The sequence below is a fragment of the Melospiza melodia genome, chromosome 18 (genome assembly GCF_035770615.1).
Source record: "Melospiza melodia melodia isolate bMelMel2 chromosome 18, bMelMel2.pri, whole genome shotgun sequence".
Classification (NCBI taxonomy): domain Eukaryota; kingdom Metazoa; phylum Chordata; class Aves; order Passeriformes; family Passerellidae; genus Melospiza; species Melospiza melodia.
The window spans coordinates 14557060-14577322 of NC_086211.1; the positions used below are offsets into that span (position 1 = coordinate 14557060).

General features: G+C 66.1%; 1 protein-coding gene across 2 annotated transcripts; it reads right to left on the minus strand.

Annotated features, from left to right (window-relative positions):
• Positions 1 to 488: 488 nt before the first annotated feature.
• On the minus strand, positions 489 to 18416 carry SBK1 (SH3 domain binding kinase 1). 2 transcript variants are annotated; one of them, XM_063171262.1, is made up of 4 exons: positions 18265 to 18416; positions 3730 to 3932; positions 3443 to 3645; positions 489 to 2902 (listed from the first exon to the last, which is right to left on the minus strand). In XM_063171262.1, exons 1-4 carry the CDS (start codon positions 18324 to 18326, stop codon positions 2120 to 2122), a joined length of 1251 nt encoding a protein of 416 aa, XP_063027332.1. In that variant the 5' UTR covers positions 18327 to 18416; the 3' UTR covers positions 489 to 2119. The 2 variants fall into 2 exon arrangements, with proteins under 2 accessions (XP_063027332.1, XP_063027333.1); XM_063171263.1 differs by lacking the exon at positions 18265 to 18416 and adding an exon at positions 12056 to 12105.
• Positions 18417 to 20263: the final 1847 nt, after the last annotated feature.

Below are 20263 nucleotides of genomic sequence, written 5' to 3' on the forward strand. Positions count from 1 at the left end.
CTCTCCCCGAGGATCCCGCCCGTCCCCTCCGCATCCCCCGTGGCCCTTTATCTTCCGGGGCAGGCGCTGCCTTCATCTCTGCTTCCCTGCCACCGCCCCCTCCTCCTCCTCGCTCTCCCCCACCCTGCTCTCATTTCCCCAAGAAGACTTTAATGAAATCTGCCCTTAATTAAATCCACATTCATTTGCATAATTACCAGGAAATTGAAATTAGCCTGCGGACGTGGCTGGAATGCATTTGGCATCCGGCAGCCCGGGCTGTTCGGAGGGGGCTGCACCGAGGGCCGCTGGGTGCCCCCACCCGTGGGTGCCCCCCACCCGTAGGTGCCCACGGTGCTGTGCCCACATCCCTGCCCTCCCTTCCCGGTGGTGACAGGGTGGAAGTGGAGGGACACCGCCACTGCCACTGCCCTGCCCTCCGCCCCCACACCAGCAGCATCACGTTTCCTTTAGTTAGTAAAAAATAAAAATAAAAGTCTTCACCGCCATTGAGAAATTTTTTGTTGCTTTTATAACTATGTATTTTGTCTTTTTTTTTTTTTTTATGGTTTCAGTTGTGGTTTTTTGAAATCCTTTTCGACAGTGACAAACTGAGGTAACGTCTGTGACACTACAGCCTCTCCTACGGGAAGAAGGTCCGAAACCCGACAGCTGAGGGAACTGGAAATAAAAACCTGACAACCTACGGACACAGCGACCTCGACGGGGACAGAAATCACACCGGGCACCCCCTGGGGCACAGCCGGGCGGTGCCACCGAGCCCTCCCGGGGCGGCCGGGATCCCTTATCTACATTATTGCACGAAAGATCGAGGACATCGAGGGACCTAAGGCAAAGAGGAGTAAAACCGGTGCCTAGCTCTCTACGTGGGGCAATGCTACGTCTAACGCCGGGCCCGGGGGTGCCGGGGACGGGGCACGGCGGGGGCGGCCCCTGCTCTGTAAACTGCGGCTGCTGCTGCTGCTGGAAAGCGTTATAGCCCTTTGTGGGGAATTGGGGCACCGGGGCCGCCCCACGGCGCCCACCCCGTGCGAGGGAAGCCCGAACCACAGCAGGGCGCTCTTGCCTTGGGGTGCCCCCACAGCGGCGGTGCGGGAGCGCCCCGCTCTGCTGGGTGCCCGAATCCGGGAGGGAAGGTGTGACCTCCACGCAGAGCCCAGGACATTGTCACTGCGGGGCCACCGGTGGCTGCAGCCAGCCCCGGCAGGGCCTGTCCCGCTGTCCCCGCCAGCCCCAGGGGAGGTGACAGGGTGGGGAAGGGGTGACAGCGAGGAGAGGTGATGGGGACAGCACGGAGAAGCAGGCGGGCCCGCGGAGGCCGCTCGGAGCTCCCTGCCCCGCTCCCGGGCCGTGCAGCCTGGAGGCACCGCTGCCACCTGCCCCCTCCCCGGGTACAAAGGGGCTGCACAGGGGACAGCGGGGACAGCGGCACGGCAGAGCCAGCCCGGCCCGAGCATCCGCCCTGCGGCACGGCCGGCACCGGCCCGGGGCAGCGGCTGGGACACACAACGACACAGACAGGGACACTTGCTACATCAATGGCTGCCAGCACCTCCCACGACAGGGAGGCAGCCGGGGCCGCCGGGGCTCGGGGGCTGCTGGCGACCCCCGGCTCCCCGTCACCCGCCTCCCCGCGCCCTCCCGGTCCCACGGCGCGGCAGGGACCGGCGGAAGAGGGCGAATCACCACCCACCCAAACCCCCAAAGGCCTCCTCCACCGAGCAGGGTCATCGGCCTTCCCGCTCCGGGCGGGGCGAGCAGGGCTGGGGCAGAGCCCGTGCATCGCCCGCTGCCCCGACTCTTCCTCCCCGCCCTGGGAGACCCCTCCCCGTGCCCCGGGGAGCCTCGGAGGGGCAGCACAGCCGTGCCAGGGCCGTGGGTGCCCCCGGCCTCCCCAGCAGCGAGCGGTGCCCAGGCGGGGCGGGGGGATCGGCATCCTCGGCGCTACGGAGCGCAACCAGTTCTGTCCTTTTCCTCTTCCATCGTGTTTCTTTTCCTTTTTTTTTTTTTTGTTTTTTTCCTTTGGGAAACCCAGAGCCCGGTCCCGGCTCGTGCCGCCACCACGGCGCGCTGCCCCATCGCTGTCCCCGGGGCGGGGGACGGGCGGGTGGCGCAGCCGTCACACGCAGATCTCTATTGCTGTGGCCAGGACCATCTGCCCCTTGCCCTTGTCCTGCCGTCCGTCTGTCCTGCTGGCCGGGCCCGGGGCGGCTGCGCCGGGCTCGGGGCGGGCCGCTCCGCTCCCCTCGGTCAGGACGGTCCTCTTGAGCGGGGCGGGGGTGCAGGAGCCGCCGGCCTCGTGGCAGTGCGGCCCGGCCGGGAGCTTGTCCCTGGCGTGCTTGCGGGAGCGGTACGAGGGCCGGCACCGCACCTCGGCCATGAGGTCGCACTTGATGAAGTAGAAAACCTCCTTGACGGGGCAGCGCTTCTCGGGGTCGAGGGCCAGCAGGCGCTGGAACATGCGCAGGGCGCTGTCCGTGAAGCGGCGCCACTGCGAGGGCAGCCCCGCCAGCCGCCCCTTCTGCCACCGCACGAACTCCTCGAAGAAGGCGTCGGACGCCACGGCCGCCTCCCAGGGGAAGTTGCCGGTGAGCACGCAGAAGATGAGCACCCCGAAAGCCCAGACGTCGATGCTGGTGTCCACGGCGAAGCCCTCGGCGCGGCCGGCCTGGCACACCTCGGGCGCCGTGTAGGGGATGGTGCCGCTGATGCGCTTGACCCGGCAGCCCACCTTGCGCGTCATGCCGAAATCCGCCAGCTTGACGCGGCGGCAGTCGCGGTCGAAGAGCAGCACGTTCTCCGGTTTGATGTCCCGGTGCACCAGGCTCTTGCTGTGCATGTAGTCGAGGGCCAGGCCCAGCTGCTGCACGCAGCGCTTCACCAGCTCCTCGGGGAGCCCCACCTGCGGGGGGACACGGCGTCAAACACCCCCAGCCAGCCCCGGGGGCACCCACACCTCCATGGGCTCGTCATCCTGGGTGCTCTGTGGCAGGGGATGGTGGTGGGCCATGGGCCACCCAAGAGATGGGTGGTGGGTCTCAGGCTCCCCCATAGGGCGGTTTGGGTTGGAAGGGACCTTAAAGATCGTCCAGTTCCACCTCCTGCCCTAGGAAGGAACACTTTCCACTATCCAAGGCTGCTCCAACCCTCATCCAACCTGGCCCTGGACACTTCCAGGGATGGGGCAGCCACAGCTTCCCCAGGAGAAGGGTGATGGGTCTCAGGCCATCCTAGGGATGGGTGATGGATCTTAGGCGGCCCAGAGGATGGGTGATGGGCCCCACATTTATTTGTAGGTGCTTGTGGTCAAGCCCAGCCCAGATGGGGGTGCCCAGTCCCTGCAGCCCCTCCCACACTGGCCCAAAGCCCAGGGGCAGCTTTGCTCAGCCCCCCCTGAGCCCCCACATCCCACAGAGGCTCCCTGGGAGGTGCTGGCTCCCACCTGAGGCGGGATGATGTCGAAGAGGTCCCCGCCGGGGGCGTACTCCTGAGCGAACACGTAGCAGTCCTCGGTCTCGAAGACCACGTCGAAGACCTTGATGATGAAGGGGCTGGAGGAGAGCGTGTTGGTGATGCTGAATTCCCGCAGGAAGTTCTTCAGCTTCGTCTTGCTCTTGTTGACGAACTTGAGGGCCATCTTGGTGCCTGTGGAGGGCAGGGCACAGGAGTGAGCCCTCGGCTGGGACAGACCCAGCGCCCCGCTCCCAGCCCACACCCCGCTCTCCTCACCTGTGCTTTTGTGGGACACCAGGTCCACCTTGCCGTAGGTGCCCTTGCCGAGCTCGCGGATGAGGTCGTAGTGCTTGGTGATGTCGGTGCCCGAGAGGGTGCGGATGGCCAGGGACTGCATGTCCTCGGTGATCAGGGGCACCCCGCAGCAGCCCAGCTTGCGCGACGGCTCCTGCTCAATCGAGCCCGCGCTCATGGTTGCGCTGCAAGGCACAGGGGGCACTGCTTCCATGAGGCTGCAGGGCCGTGGTGTCCCCTCCTGTCCCATCCCATCCCATCCCATCCTGTCCCATCCCATCCCATCCTGTTCCATCCCATCCTGTCCCATCCCATCCTGTCCCATCCCATCCTGTCCCATCCCATCCTGTCCCATCCCATCCCATCCCATCCTGTCCCATCCCATCCTGTCCCATCCCATTGCATCCCATCCCATTGCATCCCATCCCATCCCATCCCATCCCATCCCATCCCATCCTGTCCCATCCTGTCCCATCCTGTCCCATCCTGTCCCATCCCATCCCATCCCATCCCATCCCATCCCATCCCATCCCATCCCATCCCGTCCCATCCTGTCCCATCCTGTCCCATCCCATCCCATCCCATCCCATCCCATCCCGTCCCGTCCCATCCCATCCCATCCCCAGGGCTCCAGCCATGGCAAAGGGGGATTGGGCTGAGCAGCCCCCACTGGGTGCCACCCCTCTGTCCCCAAGGGTCACCAACCCAGTGGCTCTGGAGGGGATGCTCCAGCCTCTACAGGGGCTGCAGCCGTGTGGGTGTTTGGGGGCAAAGGGAGGGGTCCAGGCATGGCAGAGACAGGGACAAGGACACACATGGATACAAACAGGGACACACACACATGGACACGTTTTCTCAGGCCTGGTGTGTTCCCAGCCACGCTGCAGGACAGGAGCTGAGGCCCTTTGGGGGTCCCCTCTCTGCTGTGTCCCCAGTGAGCCAGCCCTGGGTGCTCCATACTGAGCCCCTCTGGAGCTGAGCCTCACCCAGCCAGGGGAGCTCCAGAGAGGAACCAGGGCCCTGCCCTGGCACCAAGGGGACACAATGGCTCTGCAGCAAATCCCTCCCTCACATCTCTCTGACCATCCACCAGCACCAGCTCCTGGCCTTCACCAGCCAGGGTGCCAGAGTGTCCGGTGTGGAGAATCCCAGAATCCCAGACTGATTTGGGGTTTGATGGGATCTTAAAGCCAGTCTTGTTCCATGGGCAGGGACACCTCCCACTGTCCCATCTGCTCCAACCCCAGTGTCCAGCCTGGCCTTGGGCACTGCCAGGGATCCAGGGTCAGCCACAGCTGCTCTGGGCACCCTGTGCCAGGGCCTGCCCACCCTCACAGGGAACAATTCCTCATTCCCAATATCCCATCCATCCCTGCCCTCTGGCAGTGGGAAGCCATTCCCTGTGTCCTCTCATTCCAGGCCTTTGTCCCAAGTTTCTCTGCAGCTCTCCTGATGCCTCTCGAGGCACTGAAATGGGCTTTAAGGTCTTCCCAGATTCTTCTCTTTTTCAGGCTGAACAATCCAAATTCTCTCAGCTTTTCCTCATAGCGGAGGTGTTCCATCCCAATAATCATAACTGTAGCTCCTCTGGACTTGCTCCAACATATCCATGTCTTTCCTGTGCTGGGGATCCACAGCTGGATGCACATTCCTGGTGGGTTCTCACCAAAGCCAAGCAGAGGCTGGCCCAGCCAGCAGCACATGGGCAACAGCACCAACATTCCTCACTCCCAGCAAACAGGGATGGTTTTCTCCACACTCAGAGTCACCCACCAGAGCAGTGAAACCATCCCAGCATCTCCTCTGATGGCTTCAAGGTGCTCCATCACTGCACAAGCACAAACCCTGGGCAGGCAGGGGCGTGGGGAGGGCACTCGGTGCCTGCAGGAGGGTGAGGATGGGCACAGAGAGCCCAGGTGGTGCCCACGGGCTCAGCCCCACGCAAGGGCTGTGGCAGCCACCCCAAATGGTGCCAGACACCCCACAAAGCACCTGCAGCACCCCACAGCCGGGCTCACACACAAGGACCCTCCCAGCCCTTCCCAATAAGGCTGAGTCGGATCTCCAACTCCTTCCTTCCTTCCTTCCTTCCTTCCTTCCTTCCTTCCTTCCTTCCTTCCTTCCTTCCTTCCTTCCTTCCTTCCTTCCTTCCTTCCTTCCTTCCTTCCTTCCTTCCTTCCTTCCTTCCTTCCTTCCTTCCTTCCTTCCTTCCTTCCTTCCTTCCTTCCTTCCTTCCTTCCTTCCTTCCTTCCTTCCTTCCTTCCTTCCTTCCTTCCTTCCTTCCTTCCTTCCTTCCTTCCTTCCTTCCTTCCTTCCTTCCTTCCTTCCTTCCTTCCTTCCTTCCTTCCTTCCTTCCCTCCCTGTGCTGCCTGTCATCCCAAACCAAAGCTCAGCTTCTTCACTTATTATAGTTATATTTTTTTTCCCTGGGAAGTTGGGGAAAAAATAGAAAAGGAACTTCAACATCATGATGTTCCAAAAATGTAACAGTTTGACTCATAAGATCTCCGAAGCAGCTCATCTCCATAGTGTTTCATTGGCCCCCTGGCAGAGGAGCACCATCTCAGCGTCTGGGTGCTGGAGGTGGAGGTGGATCAGCAGCAGCTCGCTGGAGGCAGGACTGAGAACAGCCCCCAGCATCCTGCACGAAGAATTCCGGCTACGCTTGCATTTACGGCTGCGCTCATCAATGTCCCTTAATTAACCGCCATTGAAATGCAATTATTCAAGTCGGGAAGGTTGGCTTTGGGGAAAAACCCTGCTGGTTGGATGGGAGTGAGGAGAGGGAGGGCTGACAGCTCGTGGAAGTGCTCTCCAAGTCGAGGGCTGTTTGTTTTTCCCCTTGGCTCAGCCTGTTGGCGTTTCCAGGTGTCTCCTTCCCAGGCAGGAACCGAGGGGCACCCACGGGCAGCGGGGATCCCGCCGGGTCCGGAACCGTGCTGCGGCTGGGCTGGCACGGCTGGCACCGGGATGTGCTGCCCGGGATGGGCACGGGCCGGGATCCTGCTCCGAACAGCAACCACGCCTGGCCGGGGATAACGGGGCACCACGGGGCCAGCACCGACCCCAGGAGGAGCCAAACAGCGACGGTGACCAAAACACCAACACGCCGAGGCCATGGTGGCCAAAACACCAACACACCGAGGCCACAGTGACCAAAACACCAACACGCCGAGGCCACGGTGACAGAAACCCCGACACACCAAGGCCACGGTGACCAAAACACCGACACGCCGAGGGCACAGTGGCCAAAACACCGACATGCTGAGCCCACGGTGGCCAAAACCCCGACACACCGAGGCCACGGTGGCCAAAACCCCAACACGCCGAGGCCACGGTGACCAAAACACCAACACGCCGAGGCCACGGTGGCCAAAACACTGACACACCGAGGCCACGGTGGCCAAAACCCCAACACGCCGAGGCCACGGTGGCCAAAACACCGACACCGAGGCCACGGTGACAGAAACCCCGACACGCCGAGGCCACGGAAAGCACAAACACAGAAGTTGTCATTAAAAATGGAAAGCTTTTGGAAGCATGTTGGGTTTGATGCGAGCAGCGAAGCGGGGCGGCAGCGGGAGGCAGCGAGGGCTCGGTTCCAGCGCCGTGCGCTCCCAGGGACAGCGGGAATAACGGGAATAGCGGGGCACACAGCGGGGGCAGTGCCAGTGCGGCAGGAGATGCCGCCAGCTTGGCCTGGCCGGGTTGAGGTCCCACATCCCTCTGCAGCCAGGCCAGTCCCAGCAAGGAGCACCTGTGTGGCCCCACGCCGGATCGGGTCACTCCAGAGCCACAGCGGGGCCTTTCCCGGCACCCCAGCTCCTCTCCCGCCCCAAACCCTGGAAGGGAGGCAGCACCGCGACCCAAGGAGGACAAACACACCTTCTCCAGCTCAGTTCCAGGTGCTCCTGAAGGAGCTTTCCCAAGCAGGGAGGAGGGATGAGCATCCCGGCCGAGCCCCCACGGCGCAGGGTCCCGCAGTGACAGAGGCAGCGCGGCCGCTGCCGCGTGGCCCCGGGACCTGCCGCGCACCACAGGCGGTTCCTGCCGTCATCTCCGCATCCTGAGCCATTTCTCCTACTATTCAGACTAAAATTGTTCTGTGTTTAAGCTTCAGAACCGTTTATCTCATTGAGTGAGGAGGATAATCCACCCACCTCTTCCTTGCTCCCTGGCAGGTATTTATAGGCAGCCACTCGTCTCCCGTCGGCAGCTGCCGCTCCTCTTCCCCGAGCTCCCGGCTCCATCCCCGGCCCCGCGGAGCACATCCCGCTAGGACATCATCCCCACCATCCCCATTATCCCATAGCCACAGCCCAGCATCCTGCCGGGAGCCCACAGTGCTGCCCAGCGCTGTTCCCTGCCGGGGATGCTCTGCCCTGCTCTGGATCCCGCTCCAGCCCTGGGCACAGCGGCTCTGCCGATAACTAATTGCAAACTCATTAGGAGCTCATTGAGAGGAGCAGAGGCCGCCCGGGAGAGCTGCCCCAGGCTCCCGCAGAGAAGGCGGCTGGAGCAGCGGCTGCTTGGAAATTAAGAGGGAAAGCGGGAAAAAAATCCCTCTGGCCACATCAGAGACTGACAGAAAAACAACCCAGTTATTGAGGGAGGCTACAGGAAAAGGGTTTGGGCTGAGCCTGATGCACGGTTGAGCACTGGGGGCTGGGACTCGATTAAAGGAAAATCTGTGCAGGGCAGGGGCTCTGCAAAACCCGGATTCCTCTTTAAAGAGGGGAGAAATGTGAAATGCAGCAGTGGGATGGGCACAGGCCCACGCTGCTCTGTCCCTGCACTTGGCAGAGATTTATTTCCCTGTTTCCCATGTTCAAACCCTCAGTTATGAGCTCATAACACCAACTCCCGTCCAAGCCCAGCAGGCTGGAGGCCAGGGCATCCCTCAGGAGGGATCTCCCTCTCTCCACACCCAACCAGCTTCCAAACCTGCCTTGTTTCCCCTGAACAACACACTGAACCAGCAAACTCATGCCCTGGGCCCTGCCAGAGCCATCCCCTCTCCCAGTTTTCCAGGTGCCAGCACACCCTGGTGTCACTGGAACCTGGGGCCAGCAGTGCTTTGGCCCACAGTGCCCCACACTGAGCTGCTGCCTCCCAGTGCCCCACTGCATTTCCAGCCCTGCCACCTGCATTCCTGCCTGACCCCGTTCCAGGGACATCCTGTCCTCTCCTCCGTGCCCCTGGGACCTGCAGAGCAGATTGGAGCTGTGCATCCCGGGGCTGTGGCACACAAAGGCACCTTGGCCTAACGGGGACAGCGTGGCTGTGGGGGCAGGACAGGAATCCCACCGGGACTCGGGGCCACCAGCACCTCCATGGCCAGGCAGCCTCCAGGCAGGCCGGCCACCACCTCCCACCTCACCCAGAGCAGCCAAACAGGCACAGGGAAAGGATTCCTGCATGCCAGGGCCATGCAAAGCCTCTCAGGGCAAGCCGAGTGTGTCCAGGAGGTCACACATGGCACGGGGACATTGGCTGCTGGCAGTGGTTTGGGGACAGCCCCTCTGCCACCATCCTGCAGCCCAGGGGGAGCAGAGGCCATGGGTGGGGCAGGTCCCCATGGGCAGCTGGCTCCAGAGCAGCGGGAAAGGCTGGAGCACCACGGGCACACCGGAACCAGCACCGAAGCTCCAGCGAGGCACCCGCAGCCACTGGCACTGCCCAATGCCCTCAGTGCAGGGCTGGACTGGCACTGCCCAGTGTCCCCGTGCAGGGCTGGACTGGCACTGCCCAGTGCCCTCAGTGCAGGGCTGGACTGGCACTGCCCAGTGCCCCCGTGCAGGGCTGGACTGGCACTGCCCAATGCCCCCCGTGCAGGGCTGGACTGGCACTGCCCAGTGCCCTCAGTGCAGGGCTGGACTGGCACTGCACAATGCCCCCATGCAGGGTTGGACTGGCACTGCCCAGTGTCCCCGTGCAGGGCTGGACTGGCACTGCCCAATGCCCCCATGCAGGGTTGGACTGGCACTGCCCAGTGTCCCCGTGCAGGGCTGAGCTGGCACTGCCCAGTGTCCCCGTGCAGGGCTGGACTGGCACTGCCCAGTGCCCCCATGCAGGGCTGGACTGGCACTGCCCAGTGTCCCCGTGCAGGGCTGAGCTGGCACTGCCCAGTGTCCCCGTGCAGGGCTGGACTGGCACTGCCCAGTGCCCCCATGCAGGGCTGGACTGGCAGTGCCTAGTGCCCTCAGTGCAGGGCTGGACTGGCACTGCCCAGTGTCCCCGTGCAGGGCTGGACTGGCACTGCCCAGTGCCCCCACGCTGGGCTGGGCTGGCACTGAGCTCCAGGGTATCAGCAATTCTCATACCAGCTCCTTGCCCAGGGCACAGCAGCCTGCCTGGCAGCAGGATTCTCTTTGGCACAGCCAGTAACGCCCAGCCAGGCACTGCTCTCCCAGTGCAGATGTTCCAGATGCAGGGCAGGGTCAGGCCCTGTCACCCCATCCGCGGTGTCCCCCGCTGCAGGAGCCATCTCCCGTCCTGGCCAGCATTCTGTGACAAGCTTCCTCAGCCTCTGGTCCCAGGATTCAGGTTTCACACAGCGATTCGGGAAGAGCAAACAAAGCAGCGCCGGGACTCTCCTCCGCCGCTCCTCCTTCCAGCCACCGTCCCTGTGCCCTCCGAGCTGCCAGCAGGATTTTCCCTGCCCTCCCGCACACGGGGCTGTCTCTGTCCATCGGCCCCGGTGACAGGACCTTGGCCGCCTTGCAGAGCTCCTGGCCTCCCGGGGTTTTGCTGCCGAGCAGGATTGGCTTCCTTAGGACCTCAGCTCCTCCAGCCCGCAGCTCCTCCCGCCTTCGCCGCCAGCACCGGGGACTTGTGATTACTTCATTGTTTGATTGGTTTCATCAGCCTGTCATCATCTCCCTCCCAAAAACTCTTCCGCCAGCGCCGGCGGCCCCGCACGGTTGGGATCTGCAAAGACAAACGCCCCGAGCGAGCGGCACCTGCCCGACCCGCGGCACGGCCAGCCGGCCCCCTCGCTCCTGGCGACAACAGGGACACGTCCCTGTGCCACAAAGCCAGCCCTGAGTGCGCTGCAAGGCTTTGTGTGCCCCTAGCTCAGCCTGCCGCCGCCTGGGGGGCTCCCGTGCAGGAGAGAGATGCTCCAGTGAAGGAGATGCTCCCACCTCTGGGGCTCTGCTCCCGCAGCAGGGCACGGTGACACACACGGTGACACGCACGGTGACACCGGGCGGGTCGGGGGCTCGGCACACGGACAGCCAGCCCCGAGGGTCCCGGACAGAGCCGTGCCGAGGCCGGGCCGCCCTGTCCCCGGTCCCCGAGCCGTGCTGGGGCTCCCGGTGGCGCCGCCCGCCCGCGGCCACGGCGGCTGCGAGGCCGGACCGGAGGAAAGTGGGTCACGCTCCCCCTTCCCGCTGCGGCCCGGGAGCGCCGGGCTGGGATGGAGACCGGCCCCGAGGCCCGGGGACAGCGGGGACAGCGGGGACAGCGGGGGAGGTGAAAGGGGAGCTGGGGCAGGCGGTGAGGGGACACAAGGAGACAGCAGGGGACGTGGTGAAGGGATGCGAGGGGAGACAAGGAGAGATGACGAGAGGAGATGACACCGGGAGATGATGAGGGGACAAGGGAGGACACAATGAGGAGAGACAATGAGGGGAAACGAGGGGAGATGGTGGAAGGGGCATGAGGGGAGATGGCAGGAGGACATGAGGGGACATGAGGGGAGGTAATAGGGAAGACAGGAAGCTGGTGAGGGAGGACAAGGGGAGGTGAGGGAACATGAGGGGAAACAAGGGGAGATGAGATGGGGAGATGGTGAGGGTACACAAGGGAACACAATGAGGGGACATGAGGGGACACGGCCTGAGCTGCCCCCGAGGCCGCCTCTCCCTGCTCTCCCCTTCCCCTGTTCCCAGCTGCCCTCCAGCCCAGTGCACCCTTCCTGACACCCCCAGACCCGCCGGCAGCCCCGGGGAGCAGCCCCGCGGCCCCGGCACCGCTCGGTGTCACTGACGCCCCTCCGTCCTCCCCCTCGGCCCCCCGCCGCACCGGGGCCGCCCGGGGCGCAGGTGCCACCGGCCGCAGGAGGGACCCGGGCCGGGGGGGGGCAGCGCCCGCACCGCGCGGTGCCCACCCCGCTCCATTCACCGGGAGCGCCGCTCGTACCGGGATGGGGTTTTGTCCCCTCCCCGCGCCGTGCGGGCAAACAAAGGGCGGCCTCGGTACCGGGCGGGCGGCGCCCCCCGCACCGCGATCCTCGCACCCCCATGCCCGTATCCTCATCCCCGCAGCCCCGTGCCCGCGCCTCATCCCCGCGCCGCCGCCTTACCGGAGGGGCGAGCCGCCGCCGCGCCCCGTCCCCGGCGGGAGAGGAGCCGCCGCCGCCGCCGCCGCCGCCGCCGCGCTCCGCCCGCCCCGCCGGGCTCCTCATGCCGCGGCCCCGCCGCCGCCGGAGGAGCGGAGCGGAGCCGAGGGAGCGGAGGGAGCGGAGGGAGCGGAGCGCGGCGCCCCCCGCAAGCCCCGGCAGCGCCCGCCCCGCGCCGCGCTCCGCCCGCACCGGCACCGGCGCCGCCCCGGGGAGGGAGCGCGGAGCGGGAGGAGCGGGGGGAGCGGGAGGAGCGGGGGGAGCGGGGGGGCTCCGCCGCCGGCCCCGCGGGGATGGGGGATGCGGAATGAGCGATGCGCGATGCGGGGCGCTGCTCGTCGCCGCCCCTCGGTGTGGCCGGGGGGAGTCGGTGCGGGAGCAGCCCGGGAAGGGGGGTCGGGGCTGAGCCGCCCCCTCCCCGCGGGCGCGGAGCTCCGGTACCGCGGGCTCGGCTCGGAGCGGAGCTCGGCGTGGGGACAATGGGGATGGGAGCGGCGCAACGCAGGGGCGGCTTCACACCCGACATCCCCCGAGGCCGATGCGGGGGTCCCAGCACAGCACCGTGTCCTGCTGCTTCCCCGGGCCCTGCTGTCCCTGAGCCCTCCCAGGCTCTGTTCCTCTCCTGGGGCACAGGCGATGCCCCCGTGGGTGGGTGACGCCCACCCTGGGTCAGGGAATGGTTTGGGTTCGAAGGGACCCTCAGGATCGTCCCGTTCCAACCCCTGCTGTGGGACACCCTCCAGGCTGCTCCAAGCCCCATCCAACACGGCCTTGGACAGCTCCAGGGATGGGGTGGCCACAGCTTCTCTCTCACCATGGCACAGGTGATGCCCACCATGGCACAGACAGCCCCCCAAAACGCTGCTCCTCAATGTGTGCAGGACACGTGGCTTCCCCTGTGGCTCATGAATGGTGGGAGCGTTCAGGCCAAGGAATGCCAGATGAGGCAAACACATCACGGGGGCTTCCCTTCAGGTGCCTTAAATTTGGCAGCACTTTCAGCAAGTGGTGCCAGAGCTGGGCACCAGGAGCTCCAGGCACCCCCAGCCTGGGGGACAGTGACAGCTCTCCGGGAGGAAGATGAGGGGTTGGCACTGTGCTCCCTCTTGGAGCATCCCTGGACACACCTCGTCTTCCCGGGTTTCCTCCTGCGCCCACCAAGGCCAAGCAGGGATGTTTAACACTGGCCAGGATTCGCTCTGGCATTTCCTTGTCCCTCAGCTGGGTGCCAGGTCCCTCGCTCCCGTTGTGCCACTTTGAAGGGACCCACAGGGCTGCCACCCCTCCGAGGGGCACAAGGGGCTGTTCCCACACCCCAGCCGTGCTGGTCCGAGCCGTGCCAGTGCCCCCGAGCCCCCGGAGAGCGGGGAGGGCCGGGAGCCACCGGCTGTGAGTCACGGATCGCGCTGAGCATGCGGAGCAATTAAAGCTTTTCATGAATGACTTTAAGGCAAGAGGCTGAATCACACTCCGACACTGCTTTAATGTGTGCCGGCTGTGCCACTGTCACCCTCTGGCCGCCCGGCAGCTGGCACAGGGCAGGGGCGCTGCCAGCCGCGGGCAGGGCAGCGGTGCCTCCATCCCGCTCCGCTCGGGCCCTGCCAAAGGGACGCTCCAAGGGAGCTGATTCCCGGCGGGATGGAGGCATCGGGATGGCGCTGGGAGCAGAAATGCTGGAGATCCCGGGCTGGGCTGGGGCTGGCGCTGCTCGGAGCGGCCGCTGCGGGGCTGGCACGGCGCTGGCACGGCGCTGGCACGGGGCAGGAGCAGCGGAGGTGCGCGAAAGAGGAACACGGGGGAGCTGGGCAGAGCTGGGCTGCGCTCGGTGCCACCGCAGCAGCGCATGGGAGGCGTCACCCACCCACGGGGGCATCACCGGTGCCACAGGAGAGGGAGCAGAGTCTGGGAGGGCTCAGCGGCAGCAGGGCCCGGGGAAGCAGCAGGGCACGGCGCTGGGCTGGGGCGCTCCGGCTGCACAGCGCTGGGGACCCCCGGATCGGCCTGGGGGGGTCGGGTGTGAAGCATGGGGGGCAGCACAGCCACCTCCATGGGGCGGCTCCAGGCTCGGCCCTTCCCGAGGCCCCTGTCCCCCGTGTCCCCTGCCTGTCCTTGCGGTGCCGCCCTGGCTCCCGCAGCCTCCCGCTCGCGGCTCCTCCGAGCTCTCTGTCAGCTCTCTCCCTATTTATAGCTCGGGGCTGTTTCTAGGTCAGGCGGGAGCTGCCGGTGCCCGGGGAGCCAGCCCGGGGACCGTGGGGGGCTGCAGGGACACTGCCACACTGTCACAGTGTCACAGTGTCACCGTCCTGGTGCTGTGCCCTGGGTACACAGGGGCTGAGCTGGCACCGGGGCCAGCTGGGCCTGGCAGGACATTCCGTGGGATTCTGTGGGGCTTGGCAGGGCTTGGCAGGGCTTTGTGGGGCTCTGTGGGACCCCACGGCCTTAAGCAGATCCTCATGGGACTTTGTGGGGCTCAGCAGAGCTCTTTGGGACTCCATGGGACTCTTTTGGATTCCATGGGGCTCTGTGGAGCTCTGTGGGCTCCGTGGGGCTCAGCGGGGCTCTGTGGGGCCCAGCAGGGCTCCAGATGACTCCAGGGTGTTCCACGGGGCTCCGTGGGGTCCCTCTAGGGTGTCCCTGTCCCTCGGTGGCACGTGGGTGACAATCACACCGAGCCATAGTAACACCAGTTGTACCGGGGAGCGCCCGCACTGAGCTCGTGGTCTTCAAAGCACTCCCGGAATATTAATAACTAATTAAGATTAACGAGATGAAAGGAGCCAGATCAAACATGTTTATCACCTCGTGCAATCCCAAACCGTGCAAAGAGCCCCCGCCTCCCCGGGGGACCACGAGCGCTGCTGGGATTTGTGCTCGGGAAGGGAATATCCGGCTGGTGCACATCGTGGGATGCGCTTGGACAGGGTGGGCAGCGGGAAATGACCTGGAAAGCCCAAAATATTCCCAGCGTGCCGAATCCCCTCGGAATTCAGCGAGAATTGTCGCCTGTCCCTTCGCCATGGCTCGGCCAGAGCGGGAGCCAAGGCTGAGCCCAGCCGGCCGCGGTCCCACGGCCACCCGCGCCTGTGGCGCTCCGGTGCCAGGAGCCAGAGCCGCCGGGGATGCTGCGGGGATGCTGGGAAGGAGCGGCGGAGGGAAGGAGGGAGGGAAGGCGGGAGCGGAGCACGCCGGGAGCCGCAGCCCGGGCGGGGGGACCCGCTCAGCCTGGGGGTTCCGGTGTGTCCCACCCCGCCACAGCCAGTCCGTGAGGGGACACCACCCGTGTCCCCTCGGTGTCCCCTCGGTCCCTGGGACACAGCCCACCCTCGGGGATCCCCAGGAAAGGGGCGGTGGGGCTGATTCCCGCAGCTCGGAGCCCCCAGCTCGGTGTCCCCCGGGCCGGAGCTGCCACCCCGGCCGGGGACAGCCGGGGACAGCCGGGGGGGTCCCGGGGCTGCTCTCGGGAGCAGGGACGGGCCGTGGGACGGCCCCGCCGGTGACGGGCACACACCGAGCCCCTGCCAGGGGTCCGACCCTGGGGGGCTGCCCCGAGCTCCTCCCGTGCTCCCGGGGCTGCGGGGACCGAGCGGGGCCGGGCGGACACAGCGCCCAGGGATGGATCCCGGGATTGATCCCGGGCAGGGCACAGCACCCCAGGGATGGATCCCGGACCGGGCACAGCGCCCAGGGATGGATCCCGGGCAGGGCACAGCACCCCAGGGATGGATCCCGGGCCGGGCACAGCGCCCAGGGATGGATCCCGGACCGGGCACAGCGCTCCAGGGATGGATCCCGGGCTGCGGGGCACAGCACCCCAAGGATGGATCCCGGGATGGATCCCGGGCCGGGCACAGCCCCCAGGGATGGATCCCGGGATGGATCCCGGGCCGGGCACAGCCCCCAGGGATGGATCCCGGGATGGATCCCGGGCAGGGCACAGCACCCCAGGGATGGGTCCCGGGATGGATCCCGGGCAGGGCACAGCACCCCAGGGATGGGTCCCGGGCAGAGTGCCCAAGGGATGGATCCCGGACCGGGCACAGCACCCCAGGGATGGATCCCGGGCACAGTGACGGCTACTCAGCCACCGGCACGGAACGGGACCAGAGGGGCTCATCCCAAAGGATGGGCTGCCCGGGGAAAGAAGCACAACGCGTTTCTTCAAGGGGAAGGAGGGGCTGAGCTGGGGGCACAGGGAGAGCCACGGGGCTCGTCCTGGCAGCCCGGTGGTGCCCCGGTACCCCGGTACCCCCACAGCAGCCGGCACTGCCCGGCCGCCGCCTCCGCTCGCTGCCCGTTCTCCTGGCACCACCTAGAGGCTGCGGGAACGGGCACGGGGGGACGGACACACGGGGGGACAGCGACAGGGAACAGACACGGACTGACATAGGTGAAAAGACATGAGCGCAGACACGAGGGGACACGCAGAGGGGACAAACACGGGGGGACAAACATGACGGGGCAAACACGTGGGGACAGACATGGGGGACAGACACATTGCCACAGCACCCACGCGTGGGGCCCACGCACTGCCCCTGGCACAGGGGGGGACAGGGTCAGGGGTGGTGACAGGGCGGGGAGCACCTCTGGCAGCACCTCCTGTCACCCCAGGACCAGCCCTGGTGGGGCTGTGCTGGAGGTGACAGGCGATGGCAGCTGTGTCCCCACGGGATGGAGACAGACTCAGGGACAAGCTGGTGACAGCCAGGGGGTGTTCAGGGACCGGACACACCCCCACCCCCCATTGCAGCCACCTTGAAGCAGGGTAGGACAGGGAGAAGCCTCTGTGCACAAGCCATGGGTGTGTCCATCCCTCGCTGTCCCCGAGCAGGGAGGGGCAGCCCCTGCAGCCACCCCGGGGACCCTGGGCCACCACACTGCCACCCCGGGTGCTCCAGGCCCATGCCACCTGTGGTGTGGCACAGGCTGGGTGCCCCTGGTGTCCTCGGCTGTGGGACAGGAGCCCTGGGAGCTCTGTGCCCCCACAGCCAGGCCCTCCCAGTCCCTGGTATCCCTGCTCCCCACCTGGGCACTGACTCACAGAAACTGAGCTCCAAAACCTCATGGTTTACACCAAAACAAACCCTACAGCTCCGTGCCACCCGTGAGGAAGGGCAGACTGCCTGGATGGATCCAGCTGGTGGCCCTGAGCCCCTCCAGACCCCACTGGGGACAGCCAGTGCCGGGAGGGAGCAGAGAGGGGCTGTGCTCGGCGCTGGCAGCATGGCACAGGAGCCGGCAGTGGCTCGGTGCCACCAGGAGCAGTTGGGCACAGCGTGTGCCAGCACTGGCACCTCGCATCCTGCCCGGCTCGTTCCGGCCCCGCTCATCCTCCTTGGCTGGGGCTCAGCAACACCATGGAGAGGAGATTTCGGGAAAGGGGGAGGTGAGCACCGGGGCTGCTGCCCAAAGGGACAGGGCTCGGGGAGCCTGTGACTCTCCTTGTGGAACCCCCAAGTGCCCAGGGAGGAGCAGAGACTGCCCAGGGACCCTGGTCAGGTGAGCTGGGATGGCTGGGACGGCTCCAGGATGGATTTGGGATCGTTCTGGGATGGCTGGGACAGCTCCAGGATGGATTGGGGATGGTTCTGGGATGGCTGGGAAGGCTCCAGGATGGATTTGGGATGGTTCTGGGGTGGCTGGGACGGCTCCAGGATGGATTGGGCATGGTTCTGGGATGGCTGGGACAGCTCGATGATGGATTGGGGACGGTTCTGGGATGGCTGGGACAGCTCCAGGATGGATTGGGGATGGTTCTGGGATGGCTGGGACGGCTCCAGGATGGATTGGGGATGGTTCTGGGATGGCTGGGACAGCTCCAGGATGGATTGGGGACGGTTCTGGGATGGCTGGGACGGCTCCTGTATGGATCGGGGACGGTTCTGGGATGGCTCCGGGAGGCCGTGGGTGCACACACTGCTGCCCACAGCCCTACTGCTCCCATGGACACCACTGAGCTGGCAGGCACGGTACGGGATGCCCAGCGGTTCCCTGCTGCCAGGGAGGCACATCCCGGGCGGACACACGTGTACCCAGCACAGGCTCCGGGCTCCCCTTTGGGAGGGGATGCTCCCGCTCCCAAGCTAACTTTGGCACTGCCCCCGGGCCGGCTCGGTGCCCGCTCCGTGCCCTCCCTGCGCTCACAGTGTCCCCGCCGGGCTGTGCCGGGCACTCACCTGTGCAGGTGCAGGGGCTGCAGCTCCTCTTTCTGGAAGCAGACGAAGCAGAAAGAATCCATGGCTCGGCTCCGGTGGCCCCCGCGCCCGGCCGAGGGTGACCGCAGTGCCGGGGGGCTGCTGGCATCGTCCCCGCGCTGCCGGCGGTGCCCGGAGGCTCAGGCGGGCCCTGCCGGGGCCATGGTACCGGGAGCCCTCACACGGCCGGGCTGGGCACCGGGAGCCCTCACACGGCCGGGCCGAGCACCGGGAGCCCTCACACGGCCGGGCCGGGCACCGGGAGCCCTCACACGGCCGGGCCGAGCACCGGGAGCCCTCACACGGCCGGGCCGGGCACCGGGAGCCCTCACACGGCCGCGCTGGGCGCCGGGAGCCGTCGCTCCCCGGGCACGGAGGCGGCTCCGGGCCGGGCCCCGTCCCGCGTTGCCGTCCGGCCGGGCCCGGTTATGCCAGGCCCAGCCATGGCCCTGCCCGGCCCTCAGGGGGCACCGGGGCTCGGGCAGGGCGGGCCCAGGCTCCGGCCGAGCCCTGCGGGGCTCAGGGGCTGCCCCGGGCGGCGGGGACGGGCAGGGTCCCTGCAGCAGGTGGGGTCCGGCGGGCTCTGACGGGATCCAGCGCGCCCTGGAAGGGTCTGCAGGGACACGGGCAGCCGGACACACGGACGGAGGGGAAAGTTGTGCCGTCGTGGAGCGGCGGCTCCGCGGGGCTCGTCTCACCGGCAGAGCCGCCGCTCGCTCTGACAGCCCAAGCAGCGTGCGAGTATTAATAGCTCCCGACTCCCGCGGCGAGGATGGGAATTAACTCCTCGAATGCCGCCTGCCCGGGCTCCAGCCGCCCCCTCCCGGTGCCCGCTGCTGCCTCCGGGCTGGGCAGCACGGGATGAGACCGGGCACACCCGGCCCGGGGCACCGAGGAGCCCGCGCTGTGATCCCCCGGCACCCCCGGGCTCTGGGCAGCCCTGGCACAGGGGACGGGGCACAATCGGGGGACAATGTCTTGGCCCGGGTGCTCGTGGGGGGCTGTGCCTGCTGGTGGTGGCAGAGGTGCCATCCCTGGGTGTCCCCCTGCACGGGCACGGTGGGACAGGGCACAGCAGGGAGCCCCGGCGTGCCGGCTGAGGGTGTCCCTGCCACACTGCAGTGTCCCTTTGCCCCTAGATGAGTGTCCCTGTCCCACAGCAGTGTCCCTTTGCCCCCTGATGAGTGTCCCTGTGCCCCTAGATGACTGTCCCTGCCCCCCAGCAGTGTTCCTTTGCCCCCTAGATGAGTGTCCCTGCCCCACTGCAGTGTCCCTTTGCCCCTAGATGAGTGTCCCTGTCCCACAGCAGTGTCCCTTTGCCCCCTGATGAGTGTCCCTGTGCCCCTAGATGACTGTCCCTGCCCCCCAGCAGTGTTCCTTTGCCCCCTAGATGAGTGTCCCTGCCCCCCAGCAGTGTCCCTTTGCCCCCAGATGAGTGTCCCTGCCCCACTGCAGTGTCCCTTTGCCCCTTGATGAGTGTCCCTTTGCCCCCTAGATGAGTGTCCCTGCCCCACTGCAGTGTCCCTTTGCCCCTAAGATGAGTGTCCCTGCCCCACTGCAATGTCCCTTTGCCCCTACATGAGTGTCCCCTTGCCCCCTAGATGAATGTCCCTGCCCCATTGCAGTGTCCCTTTGCCCCTAGATGAGTGTCCCTTTGCCCGCTGATGAGTGTCCCTGTGCCCCTAGATGAGTGTCCCTGCCCCACAGCAGTGTCTCTTTGCCCCCTGATGAGCATCCCTGTCCCAGAATGGACATTGCTGCAGGCAGTGTCCAGCTGTTCCATGGGGATACACCAGGCCAGGCTGGGTCAGGACCCCCAGAGTCACACAGCCCTGATGTGTAACTGTTCCCCATCCTTTGGACCTGGTTCAGGGACCAACACAGGTCCCCCAGGTCTGTGGAATCAAATCCTGGTCCCACCCAGTGTCCTGGGTCAGGAGCAAGAGCCACGTCCTTGGGAAGGTGACAGGAGAACAGGGAG

Bases quoted from the DNA above. Each gene is read 5' to 3' on its own strand.
- SBK1 (XM_063171262.1), bottom strand. From the start codon at position 18,326: ATGGATTCTTTCTGCTTCGTCTGCTTCCAGAAAGAGGAGCTGCAGCCC. The intron at 3,933-18,264 runs GTGAGTGCCCGG...TGTGCCTTGCAG, and splicing joins CAGCCCCTGCACCTGCACAG to CGCAACCATGAGCGCGGGCT. The intron at 3,646-3,729 runs GTGAGGAGAGCG...TGCCCTCCACAG, and splicing joins GGTGTCCCACAAAAGCACAG to GCACCAAGATGGCCCTCAAG.